The sequence below is a fragment of the Anguilla rostrata genome, chromosome 12, assembly GCF_018555375.3.
Source record: "Anguilla rostrata isolate EN2019 chromosome 12, ASM1855537v3, whole genome shotgun sequence".
NCBI classification, from domain to species: Eukaryota; Metazoa; Chordata; class Actinopteri; order Anguilliformes; family Anguillidae; genus Anguilla; species Anguilla rostrata.
The window spans coordinates 20,629,660-20,648,149 of record NC_057944.1 but is presented as its reverse complement, the minus strand read 5'-3'; the positions used below and the strand labels follow the sequence as shown (position 1 = coordinate 20,648,149).

Here is an 18,490-nt window from a genome sequence, read left to right as displayed (position 1 = left end):
TTTAGTATTGTCTTTTATTATATTACACAGTTTGTATAAATTCCAAGCATCATTTCTCACGGCACAGTTTCTAGAGGACATTACACAAGCGAATGCACAACCAGTGCACATTTTATTTGCATACATCTAGGCAAAGCAAACAATGTGTTGCCAATATACACAGTTATGCAGACTGAGTTGATGAACTTGTGCTTATTGTATTATAAAAGGTGTTAAAAGCTGTGGTATGAACTACTCCTAAAATAATCATTGCACATTTAAGAAATGTCCTTTACCTAAAACACAAATTCCATTTTACCAATATTGATCAAACTATTTACAAAAGTACAAAAACACAATCAATCATTTATACCAGATGTATATAAAGATAACACATTTTTCTGAGCAAAGCAAGCTGAAGACGACAGTTATCATAAACAGACCATTTACACTGGAGTATCACTGTACAAGACCGCAAAAAAGCAATGTCACACCCATACAGAATTTTACACTCGGACACAATGATAAATTCCAGCAGTGTAAGATTCTACATTGCTTTCCTAAGACAGAGCTATGCATGACATAAAAATTGAGTGTGCTATACAGCCATGATTTAATGCCAAGAACTCAACAGCTATAGATCAACTTCAGTTCAAACTTGCATATTAATATTTTCCAAAAGTCACAGGGGTTAGTAAGCTTGTACACAAAGATTAAACGTAGAAAAGCATGCAAATATAATAGAGTGAATGTCATGGAAAACAGTTGCAAAATAAAAAATACTGTCTTTTAAATTAATACTCAGCACAAATATTTAGTATGTTATAAAGAAATAGTGCCAATGTTGATGGAGAGTCCTTGTAACATCACACTTACAATACGATATGTGATCACCACTGTCAATGTATGGTTTCATACTAAAGATGAAAAACAGCATTTGCACCTGCACTGATAATCACAATGCCCAGACAAACCTTGGAATTATTGCTTTGGCAATTAGAACAAAGAACCAGTGTGCCACATTACACAGTTTCTCATAAACAATAAGCAATCATTGTTTGTTTTTTACAGTACATTTGTTGAGATTACATCTTTTACCTCCTGTTGGCACACCATTTATAAATTCTCTAAATTATCACCTGCAATATATAAAGATAGATCAATGCCAATACTAGATAACATTGTTCCACATTTTGTTTGTCAATGAATTTCTGAAGTTGGACCGCATCAGCAAACAAAAGTTATCTTGCAGGACAATAAACAGCTTGAATGGCTAAGCTTATTCAAGAGCAGCTGTGTGATTGGCTCTACTGATGAATGTGCCAATCACAGGGCCCCGTGGATTAAAGCGTTTCAGCAGCGTCCTGTATGCACACAATCAGCACGGTCATCAGTGGGGCTGCTGGCAGTATGGACTGTGATGGTAATGTGATGGTAAGATAAGTGGGATGATATGTGGAACAGGGATAAATAATTGGCAGTGATGCGAGACAGCTGGCAGGCGAGGAGAGACCAGGGGTCAAAGGTGACTACAAGTTGACCAGGAGAAGGTCTGAAGCAGCAAAGTGGGGGCATAAGGCCATGTTGGGATTGCTCAGCTGCTTCAGGATCCTTTTGTGGAACTTGTTGCGAATGCAGTTGAACTCCATGATGTCACAGGGGTCCTGTTCAACCCAGAACTTGTGGAACTCCTGCATGAGGTAGCCTGGGTGGGGGTTGGGGGGAGACAGATAATCAACAAGATCAAGGAAAGCTACCACTCTCCCTATTCATAACTGCTCCCCTATGTCAACAAGAGCTACCACTGCCACACAGACCAGGGTTAAACTGGGCCGGAATGATCTGGAAAGACCTCTCTGCCTTGGGTATCATTCAGCAAGACCACCTCACTGAGCACATTCATATGACTCTTTACTTTAAGCAATTGAAAGGATTCTGCAAACTCACAGAAAGTCTGCTGAAAGTGCATGAGACTGGGCATCTCCGGGGCAACGTTGTACAAGTGCGTCTTCAAGGCTCCGCTCACCAGCAGAGAGTATGCCAGGTCTGTGATGTTGATGCCAACAATGGCAAAGGAATACCTGCGTAAGCACAATTTTTACATAATCAACAGGAGATGAGGGCGACAGGTCAGACAGTCTACATTCACTTGCCTGGTAATAAGAACAAATTGTGTGCAGCATAAGGTTTACTGAAGTGTGTGTGTGGGGGGTGGGGGGGCAACACCACTGATAACCAATGAAAACTCCCGGTAGGCAAACCTCATTCATTTTCTCCTGTGACTAGTAAGTTGGTCTGCACTTATACAAGAAATGCTGCCAATTGCTGAAAAGCCCAAAATCCCTTTAGGCTGTGGCAAATAACCTGCCAGAGATGAGGACTGTCTTATTCTAGCTGCCAGCATTCTCCAAGAGATATCAGAGGTGTGGCTTTTGAGAATGCAGCACATGGGATTCAGATTGAGCAGGACAATCGATTTGACTGCAGCAGTGCATCGCCTATCTAGAGAAAACGCCAGAAATGGGTAGGGGTATGCCTACGAATTTAGAGAGATGTGGGGAACAAGTGTGCAGGGCTGGACAGGGCAAGCATTAAGGGCTGGTGATGGGTGGAGCCATGGCTACAGAGTCAGAGTGGGGAGGGGCTTGGCCATAGGGCCTCAGGAACTTAAGGCTGGAGTGGGAGGAACAGAACTGTGGCTCTTGTAGACTTACCCAATTGCTTTGGCAACCGTCGTCTTCTCCCACTCCACCTTGCTCAGCTTGCTGCAGATACAGGCACAGGGGAAATAAAAGGAAATGCAGATTCATCAGGTGAACATCATAGGACTGAGAGATGTTCAAAATCAGGATTTACCATCGTGATTTTCTCCCAATGTGTATTTTCTATCCAAGTGTCTTGGCAGACTTGTTGTATTGCTGCAAGAGTCTCCACCATTTCCAGAGAGTGCAGACTAGTAGGAGAGTTACTCTGTTGCAGTTGGTGCAGGCACACAACTGCCTAGTGGCATTGCTCTAGTGTGATTAAGTGGACCTAAGTGGATTAACCCTGAGCATGTCCCACCCTATGGGGCTGCTGACCATAGTCTGCACTGGCACCACAGGGGTTTGATTCCAGACTGTGGGGCACATCAAGGCACTGAGGGGAAAAAGTGCTTCAGAGGGACAAGAAAAATGAAACATCAGAAGAAATATAGAATAAAAAGATATCAAATATCCTTGTTTCCTCCTTGGAGACACATCTGAGCATGACCGGAGAGAGATTCCAATCAGGTGATGAAGGTGATTCAAACCATCCACATATACTGCACGGTGCAGGTAGGCATAACAAACAGAGGATCATTAAGCTTAACAATAATGCATTTTAACAAGCATTATTTTGGCGACACATGCAAAAGTCCGTCCCTCATCGTTGTCTTGTAATGTGCAACCTCACGCCACTGCCTTGTCTTACAGTGTGTGCACAGTTAAGACGGCAAGATGAGAAACAAGGCCGGTAAATTTGAGATGTCCTAAGATGTTAAAACATCATGTAATATATGTCTGGTCTCAGGCAAAGCACTTTATTAAACATACCCTTTGAAGTTCAAACAAGTGCCAAGCCTCTAGATTTTCTTAAAAAATTTAAAAATCAATTTTTCTAAAATCTATCCATCTACTTTTGATATAAGAGTCTTTTGCCTGTCCTCCTTATAAAGCCATTTTGGTGGCTTGGTGTTGCAAACCATAATACTTTTAAATAGCCTGCTATGAAAACCGAATATTATTTTGGTATTTTTTTCCTGGCAGCCTCAGTCTTGGTACATACTGAATGTGATTTTGGCAGCAGTGTGGAGTAATGCTGTTAGAGAACTGGGCTTGTAACTCAGATTGCTGGTTCAAATCCAAGCAGGGGCATTGCTGTTGAACCCTAGAATAAAATATATGACCTTTGAACAGGATTGTTTGTAAAAAAATGAAAGTGTAACAGTGCAAGTCAGTCAGGATATGGAATCAGCTCAGCAAATGAGAAAAAAATCTGGGCATCTTGGCAGAAACCTTGGCTGTCTTGGCAGAAACAGTATCAATCCAAAAATAAACCTATGTAACCTTGCACGTACTTCAGGCCCAACTGTGTGTCATGTTTAAAGTATTTGAGAACCAGGTATAATTTTGCATCAGGTTAAAAATATATGAGAGGAAATAAGGAAATTTCCTTTCAGTGTCTTAAGAATGAATTAAATTAGCATGCCCTGTATGCATATATGAAAAGCAATGGATTTCTGAGCAAAATAACACCTGTGGCTGGATGTACAGCGCTAAAGCAGATATTTTTATTTAAAAGTGAGGCAAGTTCTTCATCCACTAGGGATTAATATTGCTAGTCAGATACTAGACTAATCTGACATGTCGTTTTGTCAGTGGGGCTACAATTCAGATTTTCTTGACCATTGACAAGTAAACACAAATAAAGAGTCAGCAAGGAAAGAAAAAGTCCTCACCTGTGCCTCGGTTGAAGAGAGTCATGGAGCATCTGCAGGGCTGTGGCTTTGTCATGTTCAGCAAAATATCTGCAATTCCAAAAAATACACATGCAAACAGATAATCAGTATGATCGACAGGGATCTGCCCTTCCTGCAGAATCAACAACTCTCACTTCCTGTTTCCAAAGGAAGTACCCCCCTACCCCCTGGTGTTAATTATCACAGGAAGTACCTCATCCCCATGTACCCCTCCCCCCACAGGAAATACTTTTCATAGACTTACTTACAGCAGGTTATGCAGGCCCAGCAGACCCATGCCTCGGAAGTCAGTCTTGGGGTCGCTGCCTTGGAAACCAATTTCACACCACTGCTTTGTTATGCGCCCAGTCAGAGGGGCATTAGGGCATAGCGTTTTCCACAGCTACGAGGGAAAAAAGCATTGGATAGATATATAGAGACCGAAAACAGCTGTGCACGTTGCTTGTGCTGAGGGCTAGTGGCTACAGTTAGTTTCTTTACTGTCCTCATCTATAGAGCGCAAATCATGCAGTTTTTGTCTCGCCTAGCACCACCAAAAAAATAAACACATAACATACTTTTTTGGCTTATAGTAATTGCTCGTCTCTCATCTGATTCAAACATCTATACCACTCTGCAGAGCAACCCACACCTCCACCATTTTGATTGTACAGCTAGGTGAGTAACATGTAAAGCCAAAGCACTGATCCTCAGTTGATGGAGTCATAGCTACCTCATATTTACTTTTTACTTAAATGGGGCGACATAGCTCAGGAGGTAAGAGCGCTTGTCTGGCAGCCAGAGGGTTGCCAGTTCGATCCCCCGCCCTGGGCATGTCAAAGTGTCCCTGAGCAAGACACCTGACCCCTAATTGCTCTGGTGAATGCGAGGCATCAATTGTAAAGCGCTTTGGATAAAAGCGCTATATAAATGCAGTCCATTTACCATCCATTTACTTCTTGTGCAGCTGGCACAGACAGACTACTGACCCCTGATCACCAGAGGAGTTCCTGATGCTAAAGCTAATGGGGTGAAGTAAATTCTGCTGAACCCCTCCCAGGGTGAAGCTATAACCAATCATTCATCACCTTTGGGATTCTCAGCCACATTCGGGGCTGTCATAATCAGAATACAGTATAATTCCGATATACAGTATATATTTGATACATGTTAGTGCCGAGATGGAAAACATGATCTGTGCACATTCAAAACAGAAATGGTTTCAACTGTCGTGCAAGCTCAAAGTATATTTTTTAAAATTCCAATTCCTTTTCATGAAATAAATCCAGATCCAGCCTGAACCCATGATATCGTTTTAGGATTCATCAGGTATGGGTCATCAGGTATAGCCAGCCTTAGGGTGTACTGTACAGACAGAGATGATAGTAGGCGTTTGGGCATGAAGACCACAAACCGTAGTGGTTATAGTGGGTGGGTGTTTTGGTGTGTACGTCACCTTCAGTAGCATGTGTTCATGCTCAGGGTTCTCACAGTCGTATGGCTCTCTTCGCAGGTTCCCCACCTCCCCGAGAAGGCCTCTGTAGCCCACAATCTGAAGAAGACTGGCCTGGAGAGATATACCAAGCCTGTGCACACATACAGACACAAGAATTGAGTTCTCCACTGGATTGAAGTACAGGTCACTGCCCTGCTGATCTGGGAGCTGAGGCACCTATTGATAAATGTAGCATTATTGCTTCTGAGAAAAGGTGCAGCTCATATACAGATTAAATAATCTTTCCATGTAACGAATAGCTTACTGTGGGTTTGTGGCAGGTTTGATCTTCTTCAGGGTCATTATGTCATCGATGACCTTCTCCACAGAGTCTGGACGAACACTTACTGCAGACTGCAGGAGCTGAGGAGGACACAAACAAATACCTGTCCAGCTTCAATATGAGGAACATATATATTATCAAAATAGAAATCAATGACTGCTACAGTCCCCATCCTTAAATATGTCTTCATTAACAATGAAACCCTCAAAAGTAATGCGTCTCCATTCACCAAAACCACTGCCACTCAAACACTATGAAAGAAACAACATCGGTGTTTGTTTCATATGGTCTTACCGCCCCTTCCAGGCCACTCACCTCACTCTTGGAGAACTTGAGAGAAGACTCTGAGGATAAAAGATGAAGAGAACATCACTTCTCAATCAGGCCGATAGACTTGGACAACTTTAACTTGTTAACATTAGCACCTTTACAGTAATGCTTGCATGGGGGAGAAAGAAAAACTGCTAGCCCAGCAAAGTGAGACTGGGTACTGTTAAATTACCTATCTGAAGGGTCCTGCGGGCTCCAGGCTTGTTGCCGTAGCAGATGCGCTGAAGCTCACATCTCCCTGTGACCTTTCGGGTCACAAATTTTAGGGTCCGCCACAGCCATTTGCAATACAGGAACACAAAGAACTGGGTCAGCACCCTGAGGGAAGGTAAAGGCAGACACGCCATGTTATACAAGAAAAGGGCGGTGTCCCAATCAGCGCACTTTTGAGTTTGTATGCTCAAAAGTTTGTATACGACTTGTATACTCAATAGTAGGGAAGTGCGCTGACTCAGACAAGGCCAAGACCTTTACTGAGGTCTCCTGAGGGCTGTTTTCATGGCAATCAGAACTGTTGTGGAAAATACAAGGTGGTGCAGGATTGACTTCAAACTTCAATACAAAGGAAAAGAGATGGGAGGAGGAAGGATGGTGTCAAAAATTAATGCTAACTTCACAGCTGCGTTATATTTATCCATCTGCCATTTGGTAAGGGGACATTTTCAGCCTGTGTCATCTGTCACGGAGAGGTTGTGTTCGTGGAGTGTTAGCCGAGGTGTGAGAGGCTGACTCACGGTTCGCTCCGCAACCAAAAATGATATGGCAGCCTCAGCCTCCTCTTATGTTGAGTACAGTGTTCATGCAGTGCATCTGTCTTTTTCAGTTTGTATATTCAAGAGCTATGCAGACTGACATTTGCCCTTTTCTCTGTTATGGAAGGGTGGTGTGCTCTCATTGTGCATTTATCTCAGTGGTGTATCAGGGGCTCAACTAGGATAATAGCTAGTTTTTGTCCCTGCAAAACAATATCACTTTGAGAATACAGTATTGGAAGCCACGATACTCAACACATGCTAATTGTGTTTCCCTCAAGTAAATCTAGGCTATAATATACCATAAAACAATCTCATCTGTGAATCACTATTCTACAGTACCCCAATCCAACCTGCTGCAAGCCTGAATATTGTAATCAAGAATTTGCCATCACAAAAGTACTTTGAAACACACCAAAATCATGGAGTGTCAAAACGAACTGGCAACAGAAACATAAAAGGTATTTTTTAAATTATCACTGCAGTTATGAAACCAAGTTAAATTTTTCAATAATATTACCCACACAATGCATCAACAGTAGAACCCTGACCAGACAGAGAATGGAGAGCCAAGGTCAAAAGCAGATCCATTTAGCTCTGCACAGGGAACACAGCTAGAAGCAGAGGGCCCATCATCCTCCACAGAGCCACGTTAATCAACAAGACACACCAAACCTTAATGAATGCCACAAATTGCCTGAATTGAAAACCCATGTCCATTGGAGGACATGCTTTGTCTGTTCATAAAGGGACAATTACCTGTCTTGGTCAAAACAAAACATTTACACAAAACACTGTTTGCGTAATAAAGAGGAACATATTGCATGTGAGAGATAACTTACCGTTACTTTTTAACAGTGTTTTAAAATATATATCCTGTAAACCATAGACTATCATCTAACAAAAACAAAGAGAAAGGGTAGCTCAATTGTGACCATGATTCTAGTAATTCAATATGTCGTGAAAGACAGGTTTCTTTTGAGAAATCGTTTTTTTTAGTATTAGTTTTTGCAGTATACAAAATATTGCATAGTACAATAGCAAGACAAAGACTGATTAAAACTTCACTATTTCAAAGGCGGGTGGCAATTGACAAACAACGTAGTCAGATGATAGGATGCAGGTAAAATTCAATCTTTTGCGGTTTATATAAAATAATAAATGACACATTTTTCAAGAGTGAAACTATTTACATCTTCACAATACTCTAAAAGCATAAACCGGGCCAATAATCTTCTCGATATGAAGTTATATTTATTGATAAGGAGATCCAGGCTATTCGTTTGAAACCTTCTTTGGAAGCCTTCATTGTGTTTATGAGAATGAAAATACGCACTGCTGAATTACCGGTAGGATACTTCCGATATTTCACATTATGATATTTAAAATGCAAATTAAGAAAATAAAAGGAAGGATTTGTACATTCATATTTTTTTTTAAATGTTGGGGAATAAGGATACATTTTAAATAACAAAGCTGATCTGGACTAGAAATCGAAAAGCAAAGGGTACATTTATCAATTAAAATAGCACATTTTGTCTTTATTGACCGGTAGTATTTACCACAAATATGCCTTATAAAGACTAGGACAAAGATGGAAGATTCTGCAGGTCCTTCAAAACACGAACATTTTTTTCAGATTTTGCCTACCTGAGAAAATGCTTCATGTTGTTTTCTCTTGCTCTTTGTTTCTTCAATGAAATAGAAACAATGTCCCCTGAGAAAAAAACAACAACCCCAAACCATGAAACTCACGCCTGTTACATAATCAATTCCACTTTACATATGTACGCACGCACCCATTGGGGTTTGATATCAATTAACCTAAGTGCAGCGATTCTCACGGTCCAGGGTAGATGGATAGCCTACGCCGCTTCTAGGAAGCATTTGCCACATGCGTGGACAGTTGTGAACAAGCACAAATATGTGTTTGTTAGTTTAAGCTTCTATTTTTCTATCATTGCTTAATTAGCACTCGAGGCTACGCTACTCAATTTAATTCAACAGCCTGATATTAAACGGAAAACATGTCTTGTTTTTTCATTTCCAAAATGTGCAAGAGCGTGTAAGAAATTCTGAATTCAAATGCAAAACAGGTTGAAAAAGACGAAGGATTGAAGATGTAGCTGCGAATGCACGGTGTTGTTCCCTCAACGGCAGGTAGCTACCTGTTATTCCTCCATGATGAGCGTGTCACTGAAAGCCACCCACTGCATAGAAATGCACAACTGCAGTAGGCTAAAACCAGATATCGTCGAGACCCGGTCCCACAAGAGAAAAGTCATCGTCTCTACTCGTATGCCTGCTTTCGAAGATAATTATTTGGACAGTTACATTTGCAAATTCCACCAGTTCGTTTGTTGAAATGTGACGAGGCGATAGGAGCCTTTACATAGAAGCCTATTCATCATATTCGTCTGAACAGTTAAAAATAATGGGCTATGTTTTCCCCTTAGGTACACATCCCTATTTTAAAACAACTACGGCTATTTCTAACCCTTATGTTACATTTAGCGTATCCATTAATTAGATCAACGGGTTCGTTCTATCACGTTGAATATTCTAAATCACTTATTTAATTCATGTCGTAGGCCGAGGTTACGCTCCACTAAAACGCCCCAATGTCCGAAAAAATAGTAAACGACCAGTTAGGGCAGTGATCTTCATTCCGGGACCTGGCAGCTTGCAGTCTGCTGATTTTTGTTTTCATCTTAATATCAGCAACCAATTCAGACCCAAGAAACCTTATGAGATGACTTAACTGTATCATTTACTGCTTTAATTAATTAAGTGCTACAAAAACCAGCAGACCTTGCGGCCCGCCAGGACCAGGATTTAAGATGACTGGTGAAGGGCACGTGCAGACAGTTCAAACCAGAGGTGGGCAGGGTGGGCCTTGGTGTATCTGTTTCTAGTTTTCAATCCAAATTATGGCCTTAATTAAATGTAACATTTACACCATATGACATTTTAGCTACATTTATTGTGAAGCACATGAATGACAGCCAAGGACTGTTCTTGTGTCCTTATGTTAAATGTTATACTGTTGTTTAATCTATATGTGAACCAGTGTTGGTTTATACAGCCAATTATCTCATTTAGCCAGGGTAATTGTTGGAAACAAAAACTGACATACACACAGGCTGCCCCTGAAGGGCTGGGATTGCTCAGGTTTAGATAGTAGCTTCAATTTTCTCCCAAAACATGATGACTGACCTGAACCATTGTATATAATGAGAATAAAATTTGTATTTTTATTTGGAACTGTTGTTATTCTGTGATACATTTGATCTTTTTCATGATCTTGCCATTTTAAATTCTTATTGTTTGATGAGCCTACAGCTCGGGTGCTCCTGGAGATCTAGAGTCCTGTCTTCACTCCAACAAGGTACAGCTCATTTAACAGCTAGAGATCATGTTGAGCTGTTATCCCAGTAGTAGAACCGTGTGCCAAATTAGGGTTGGAGTGAAAACATACAGGATGGTACTGTGTGTCTCAAGAACAGGGTTGGGCAACCCTGCTATAGGCTGGCTAATAGGCCAGTGCTCTTCAATCCTGGTTCTGGCAGGCCGCAGGGTCTGCTAGTTTTTGTCTTCAGCTTGACATCAGCAAGCAGTTCAGACCTGAGAAACTAGGTGAGGGGAGTTAACTGTGTAATCGACTGCTTTAATTGATAAATTAAGTGCAGAGTAACAACAAAATCCAACATACCATGCGACCCTCCAGGACCAGAAATGAAGATCACTGTAATAGGCTATTGATCTGTCATCACTAGGTGACTGGGGTCACAAACAATTTTCTTTTGATGCTGAGGCAAGACCTTTGGCAGTCACTTAATAGCTGATATAAATGTAGGCTAACCATTAAACATATCACAAATGATTCATGCGGTATTACTCATGCTTAGAAATGCTGGCCTAGGAATAGCCTACTGATATAAATGTAGGCTAACCATTAAAGATATTGCAAATGATTCATGCAGTATTACGCATGAAATGTTGGCCTAGGCTATCTGATTACGGACAAATTAATGGAGATTGCTAACTTTACAATATATTCACATTAACAATGCCATCCTGATGCTAAATATGAATAACATACAGTTACAACTTTTGCATCTTTGCAAATATCTTTTTTACATTGATATTTCTTTGGTAGCATTTTCCTCCAGTAAATACACAAGCTGGTAACCTCGTGACTGGCATCAACAGTCACAAACGTGGTGCATTGTGGGTCTGTGTACTTGGCCAAATACCACTCTGGAGTGGCCTTAGCATAAGTCTAGATAAAATGCACATCAAGTGCACTGCACTTATGATTATTTGAGAAATGTGACACAATTGCGCACTTATGCTAAGCACATGAACGTGCACACCAAGTGCCCAAGCGTGCCCACCAATTCTGGTGATTTTAGCTCCCTTCAGTTAATTATTTAACACTTACCTGAATGAGGTAGCAAACTTCCTTTAAGTTTCACATCATCGTGAGCAGATGCCAGTTTGTGGTACAATACATTTGATAACCGTTATACAGTGTGTGCATACGAAGAAGTCATTCAATATCCTACAAAATTATGTATTTCTAGTTCTAGAAATCCCTTTTATGTCATAGAAAGTAGACTATATTAAAATACTAGCAAAAGGAAAATAACAGACCTAACAAGGCACCTCAGATTCATCCAAATGAATAACAGAACATTATTGGATAAAGAAATTGTGTGTCATTGATTAAGTCTACATCTTTGTGCTGTGTTCAGCTGTCCATTCTGGTCTGTTTTGCTCTTGGCTTGTCCAAGGCACACTGAGACCTCCATACTTTGTTTCTTCCTCTTTCTGCTCTTCAGACTTCCTCTCTTCTTCCCCTAAGGATAGTTCCACCCCCATTTCCTGTAGGTCATCCTCTGTGCTTGAGGCAGGGTTGGTGATCCCTTCGATGTTGCACTGATTGGGTGTTGGAGCCAGAGTGACGGTGGGCACAGTGTTGAACATTACAAAGCCCACGGTAATCACCATGAAAGACACAATGTACAGAGCTGAGAACTGTGGGATTGAAGAAAGAGCAGAATAAGGGCATTAACTAGACGTAATCTGTTCAAAATGTTCACGAGACAGAGTTGGAGTCATTTAACAGTGTACTCAGACTGATTCATGGGAAACACACAGTAATCTCCATTCATGTCCACTCGTTTATCTCAAGTACAACTCCCTCTACATGCATTATACAAGTTCAGTTCCAACATTGAAATCGCAATGGACTCCTGGAAATCAATTCCTTTGATTTGAAATGAATTACAACTCCAACTCTGTTGCCTAATGGGGCCATTGGCCACACGCAAACCACAAATGAAATGAGCTGTTCTAGGCTGTGACAGCCATAGTCACTAAAATTATTTATATGACTACAGCAATGAAAACCTTTGTAAGACTTTGACCAGCTGACTTGCTCCCGTCACATGCTGTTTACATATTAACAAGATAATTTACACCCAGTGTCACAGTGACCATGAATGAGAGACAGGGGTGAATGATTACTCACTCATTCTATAGTTAGCCAATGAGCACAGTCCACAAGTCAACGAGGTCATTCTTTAATAGGTTTTTCCTCCAAGGTATTTATATGTACTCTTAATTTTTTTTCTCCCTATGAAATCATCTAAATACTCATCTAAGCCCTCTTGAAATAATATGTTACACTTTCACCATATGAAAGGTGTCTGACAGCATGATGGTTGCCTCACAGAAGAAACAGTTTGTGACCCTTCTCAAATGAATTTCTTGCCAAACACTTGCCAACAGGCTGTATGGGCATTTTGATGATAACTGCATTCAGATATTTACTTTCAAAAGACACCCAATATGTTATCTGTTCTTCGGTGAGTTACATTGTCTATATTGCCTTCCAAACTTTTTTACATTCTTCATGAAGTTGTGCAAAGAAGGCCACACAAAATAAATGTAGGTAATGAGATATATTGTGTGCATCAAAAATGGAAAAAAAATATTTTATACTAATACAGCAGTTCAGAAAAAAAGGTTTTGTTTAACAAGTTATTATTTTTTGTTGTTTAAAACTTATTTTTGCTCTCAGTAAAAATGTGGTTTGTAGGCAATAGGCATGCTTGGGATCATTCCCTTGCCAAGTTTGAGCTTCCCAGTGGGGGATACTGGGTTTGGGCCAAAAATACTAAACCCCCTGCTTGTGGGTGGACAAAAAATTACATTTTGGTGTCCTCTCACACTGAAACCTGGTTCCAACTGAAGTCCCAGGTGTCATGAAGTAGCGTCCTTACTCACCTGACCTGATCCCAGTAGTAAAATAGCCCCCGGAAGCACTGGAACAGCATTTGTATGGATGCCACAACTGTTTTTTCCTTTGATATGATAATAGTTTGTATGTTTATGTGTCATATGTAGTTAGCAGCCGGTCATGCCCGGCAGGCTAATCCCAAAATTTTAATATTATGAGAAATCCATAAACACACACACACATACACACCGTACTCACAGTGTAGTGAAAGAGGAAGAGTCCACAAAAAAGACTGAAGAGGTCAGCAGTCAGCAAGGAAAGGTTGACCGCTGTGGCGCTGGACAGCTTCACAACCACTGGCATGAAGCTATACAATGCAAACATGGAGAAGGCGTATGCAGCAAAAAGCAGGCCTGTAAAAACACAAACCTCATCACCAACCAAGACCACTTATTACTATAGATTAGCCACTTCTAGTGGTAAAAAGTAATTACTGTGGTAGCCTCCCAGTGTGTGAAGGACATAACTATTTACAGGGTTGCCTCCTCCTGTTACAACCAGAGTTGGTCTTCAAAACTAATGTAGGGAATTTTGCATCATTGTTTAACTGAGCAGCCTTGAATATCACAGGTGTATTAGAAACACTGTTTTTAAAAAGATATGAACAAATGGTTAATTAATAAAGGCACTTACTATAAGTACAGAATGAGCACCATGGCCTAGCCATTCTAGATTGAGTGGACAAAGCCAATTAGTAAGCATCAGTGGGACAAATTAGCTTATCTCACAATGTGGAGTAGATATACTGACCCAGGTTCCACCACATAAACCCCACTTTCTCTTACAAATTGCTGGATGTCATCAATGAGAGATTCACCTTCTCTCTGATTGGCTTAACAATCCTGTAGCATGGTGTGTGGCTAGTAGTATGGAACACTGGTTCATGAAGGTACATTGTGGGAGTGAGTATCCTTCAACTGCTCCTTGCATTACAGTGGGTGGTACAACGGTAACTTGAGAGTCACAATTAGGAATAGGAACATTGTTAAAAAAACACTATTTACACTAATTGCATTTAAAACCAGGCAGAAAAAGTATTGTGACATTCTATTTGGAAAAGTTAACACACACAGCTAGTCTGCCTTGAACATGGAGCTAACTCAAACATTCTTCAAGACTAGGCCAAACGTGACTCATTTTGCATGACAATGAAGTGTTCTTTATATTTTACTCCAGCCTTTTGTTCAGGGGCTGTTTCTCACATCTCCATGTTCAAAGCAGATTGGCAGAGTTTGCGTGTCACACCTTACCTGCAGGAGTGCACAAAATTGGTAGCCATGTTTAATACATTTTTTTGGAAATAATTACCAATATTCCAGTTCCACTCAATCTTTTCAACATGTCTGTGTTCTAGTATAGCACTGTGTGATGAAAGAGAAGAGAAGGCATTCAGGAACATAATTAAATCACACTTTTTCATAGATGTTCTGCAATTGTGTGAAGTGGGTAGATATTCCCCAATAAGCAAATACAGAGCCCCACTCAGCAAATTTAATTATAGCAGGTTTTTTAGAGTTTGGCAGCACAAATGGTTCTGACCCCACGCCCTCACAAACAGAATGACAACAGCAGCAGAGAAGGTTGTGTTCAATTGACAAGACACATGGCCAGTCAATGAACAAGTCTCTGTAATAATTTGTCTGCTCCATCCCACTGAACCGTAGTTATCTGTACAATGACACTCTGCACGCCCAGTTGATTCCCAAAACCCATAATCCCCCTGCTCATGTCTGCAGCATGTTGTAGATGAAAATTGTAGAAGAAAATGTATACTTCTGTATATTTATATGTTTTTGACAACAACTCTATTATATGTAATTCCCTCATGAGCATAAACATTTCTAAAACAACTGAAATTCTGTGTTTTAATCATGTGTCTACTCATACACCTATAACGTACCCTGACCCCACACCCGAGAAATCTGCACTTGTGCTAAGAGTACTGTATTACTTTTTACAGAACCTTGAAACACCAACACACACACATACAAATACCATCTGACACCTACATCCAGACTTCTATCCCTCACCTCTTGACCCACCCACACAAGGAGAACATCTTACAACTGAATGCTGCTGATCAGGGTCCCAAAGAGCCCCACCATTCCAAGGAACTCCACGCGGCTGCAGTTTTTCACCGTGTACTCCTGGCACACGTTGGATATGGCATATAAGGTGGCACTGATGAGCACCAGACCATCCCCCAGCAAAATATTTAGGGCTACATTGAAGGGAAAAAAGCATTCAGTAGCTGCAAAAAAGGCCCTAAATGCATATGATTAAGCTAGCTTGCTACTGTGGTAAGTCATGCTACCTTCGTGGGCTTTATTTGCTTAGGATACAAGGAAGCAAATTTGTGCTTACTCGAGCCTTGATCTCTTCCAGCAATTAAATCAGCCCCAACCATGGCCCCAACCCCCAGCAGGCAGATGAACACAGCCACGTAGTGCACTACATGGAAACGAGTCTTCAGGAAGAACCAGGACAGAACCATTAACACTGGGATCACAAAGCAGTCCAGCAGCTGGAACACAGGAAGCCAGGCAAGAATCAGATGCATTGCACACATTATGCACATAGTGCAGGCCTTCTTTGAGCAACCCTCATATTTATACACATGAATAACAAAACACAGAGAGATACATGCATAATCATAGAGAGAAATAAATACATGTATAGATGCAGACATATACAATCTCATGCGGACAGGTGACAAAAGGACTGTGCTCCATACACAATCCAGTGACGATGACAGTAGTTTGAGTCTCGAAGCCTGACTGTTAGTATACAGCTGTCTGGTTTTCCCCTACAGGGCCCCCATGCCATAAATTTACTACAGTGAGCATACAGGGAGCCACGAACACTTACAAGGCATAAACTCTACACTTTCTTAAAAATATATTCTATGTCTGCTAAAAATACACATTGGAAGACAATTTAAATTTGTGTGAACTGTATTTCTGCAACTTTCCATAATTTCCACACTTCCTAGGCTAAAAAAGATGCACACCCCAGAAATTGTGCACTTGTAAGCATGCATAGAAATACATTTATACACAAACATTTACATTTAATAACACCAACACAACAGCATCACCTCCATCATGTTACAGATGTGATCTCACCTGTATGCTTGTCAGGGTTGTGAACTGGTATGCTTTCACTACTGTGTAATTTGCCTCCACATCTGTGAGTCCCAAAAGCAAATATTTCCACCACTTTGTCTTTAAAATCTGCAAAATATTTCCATCCCCTATGTTAAAGGAAAAGCATCCTGAGGGTTATTACGATCAGCAAGAAAAAAAAGACATGGCTCAAATGTATTCTTCAATGTTCAATGACGAAGGGCAACTCCCATAAAAAAGGACCAGGATGAGAGAAGTGAATATTACAGGTCTATACTCTAGGGCAAGTGAGGAAAGAGTACTGTCTATAAAGATCTGAACCCATTATCTCCTTGTCCCAAGTCCATATCTATGCTAAATGTTAATTACCAATATATGTCACTCAGATGCACTACAGAATTACATAGTTTTGCATACGCAGTATGGCATAGCGTATGAGTGCTTCTTGCAGGAGAAAACTAACATTAGACAATAAATGGGCAGTGGGTTTGCAGACAAACAGCTCAGATATCTGAATTATCTAGAAATCTATCCTAGCTAGCCCTTCCCCATGCAGACACACAAATGCTAGCCTGTCATCCAATTGTGTCTCAAGCGTGAAAGCAGCTAGAGTGTGAAAGGGTAATGATGAAGCAGTGATGTTTGCAATGGGTGGAGCTGTCGAATACTGCTGACGACTCACTGCTCGCTCTGCAATGACAGCGCATGGTGACTCCCTCAAATTTGTTCGATAGTTGTTGAATTGGACTTTTGGTAGAAATTATTTTTCAGATACACTTATTTTTAAATGTATTCCTGTTTTTTTTCTGAACTACCCATTTTCATAATTGTAGGCCCATTGCATCACTGTGTCATTCCCCGTGAATCTGGGAGGGTACACACTTGCAGAATGGCTGCTGTCTTTCATTTTATATGGGTGTCCAGAGAAAGAACATGACATCATTTATTCAGTTTTAGAAATATAAACATATCATGACTTTGTGTAATAAGGGTTGTGGTCATTGAAATATAACAAAATATAGATATAGGCTCTATGGAGTTAAATTGGTCAGACAGGAAAAAGACTCTAAAAAAGACTCTAAAAAAATTTCTGGGCTGTTTATCGCTAATCTCTGAAAACTCTACACAAGATAAAATAACCCACCAAGAAAGCAGAGTTCAATGCAGGTTCACTCACCTTTTCTCAAGGCCAGCATTGTGGTGTAAATTAAACACAGCAAGGCATAATTCATGAGGCTCTGAAGCATGGGCGTGTCCACGTGGAATTCTACTGCCAGGTACTGTGAGCTGAGAGCCGTCCCACATATCAGCAAAGACAAGCCCTGACCCATGGCCATTGTCTTGAGAAGCTTCCTGCAGTAGTCATAAGTTGTGTAATGAAAATAATACATTAATATATATTCCTTAACATAGACTGAAAATATATTTTAAAAACAGAAACATATCACTGCATTTATGCTCATTTTTTGGTAAGATTCTTAAACTGTCATTCAGCAGATTTGCTGGTCCTGCCTTCACCATAGCATGAAATTGACACTTGAAAGGATGTGGCACTGCAGACAGCTCACCATGTGAAATGCTCTCTCAGTTTGTGAGTGCGCAGTCTGCTGATGAAAGCATTTCTGCCTCGTTCCTCCTGATCAGAAGGTGTCCGTTCTGGTCCCCTGGTTTCCATGGTTCGCCGATGCAGCCCCTGAGAGCGATCTGACAGAGACTGCTTCAGTCGTGATGAGGGATGT

At 40.8% G+C, this 18,490-nt stretch overlaps 2 protein-coding genes across 5 annotated transcripts; both read right to left on the bottom strand.

Annotated features, from left to right (window-relative positions):
• On the bottom strand, positions 1–10,084 carry LOC135236183 (ELMO domain-containing protein 1-like). 4 transcript variants are annotated; one of them, XM_064302414.1, is made up of 11 exons: positions 9,488–10,084; positions 8,970–9,010; positions 6,740–6,885; positions 6,553–6,581; positions 6,220–6,317; positions 5,916–6,045; positions 4,729–4,862; positions 4,460–4,528; positions 2,694–2,744; positions 1,927–2,060; positions 1–1,684 (listed from the first exon to the last, which is right to left on the bottom strand). In XM_064302414.1, the coding sequence occupies exons 2-11, from the start codon at positions 8,984–8,986 to the stop codon at positions 1,509–1,511; spliced, it is 984 nt and encodes a 327-aa protein (XP_064158484.1). In that variant the 5' UTR covers positions 8,987–9,010; positions 9,488–10,084; the 3' UTR covers positions 1–1,508. The 4 variants fall into 4 exon arrangements, with proteins under 4 accessions (XP_064158484.1, XP_064158481.1, XP_064158480.1 ...); XM_064302411.1 differs by having other exon boundaries at positions 8,970–9,036; positions 9,488–10,083; XM_064302410.1 differs by lacking the exon at positions 9,488–10,084 and adding an exon at positions 9,119–9,449 and having other exon boundaries at positions 8,970–9,036.
• Positions 10,085–10,944: 860 nt separating this feature from the next.
• On the bottom strand, positions 10,945–18,456 carry LOC135236182 (solute carrier family 35 member F2-like). Its single transcript, XM_064302409.1, has 8 exons — positions 18,320–18,456; positions 17,929–18,104; positions 16,752–16,879; positions 15,991–16,150; positions 15,691–15,847; positions 14,935–14,987; positions 13,825–13,979; positions 10,945–12,359 (listed from the first exon to the last, which is right to left on the bottom strand). Exons 1-8 carry the CDS (start codon positions 18,424–18,426, stop codon positions 12,054–12,056), a joined length of 1,242 nt encoding a protein of 413 aa, XP_064158479.1. The 5' UTR covers positions 18,427–18,456; the 3' UTR covers positions 10,945–12,053.
• Positions 18,457–18,490: the final 34 nt, after the last annotated feature.

Bases quoted from the DNA above. Each gene is read 5' to 3' on its own strand.
- LOC135236183 (XM_064302410.1), bottom strand. The intron at 6,886-8,969 runs GTAGGCAAAATC...ACCTTCCCTCAG, and splicing joins AACATGAAGCATTTTCTCAG to GGTGCTGACCCAGTTCTTTG. The intron at 2,745-4,459 runs GTGAGGACTTTT...CTGTATCTGCAG, and splicing joins TCTCTTCAACCGAGGCACAG to CAAGCTGAGCAAGGTGGAGT.
- LOC135236182 (XM_064302409.1), bottom strand. From the start codon at position 18,426: ATGGAAACCAGGGGACCAGAACGGACACCTTCTGATCAGGAGGAACGA. The intron at 13,980-14,934 runs GTAATTATTTCC...GTGTTTTTACAG, and splicing joins TGAGTGGAACTGGAATATTG to GCCTGCTTTTTGCTGCATAC. The intron at 12,360-13,824 runs GTGAGTACGGTG...TCAATCCCACAG, and splicing joins TCTTCCTCTTTCACTACACT to TTCTCAGCTCTGTACATTGT.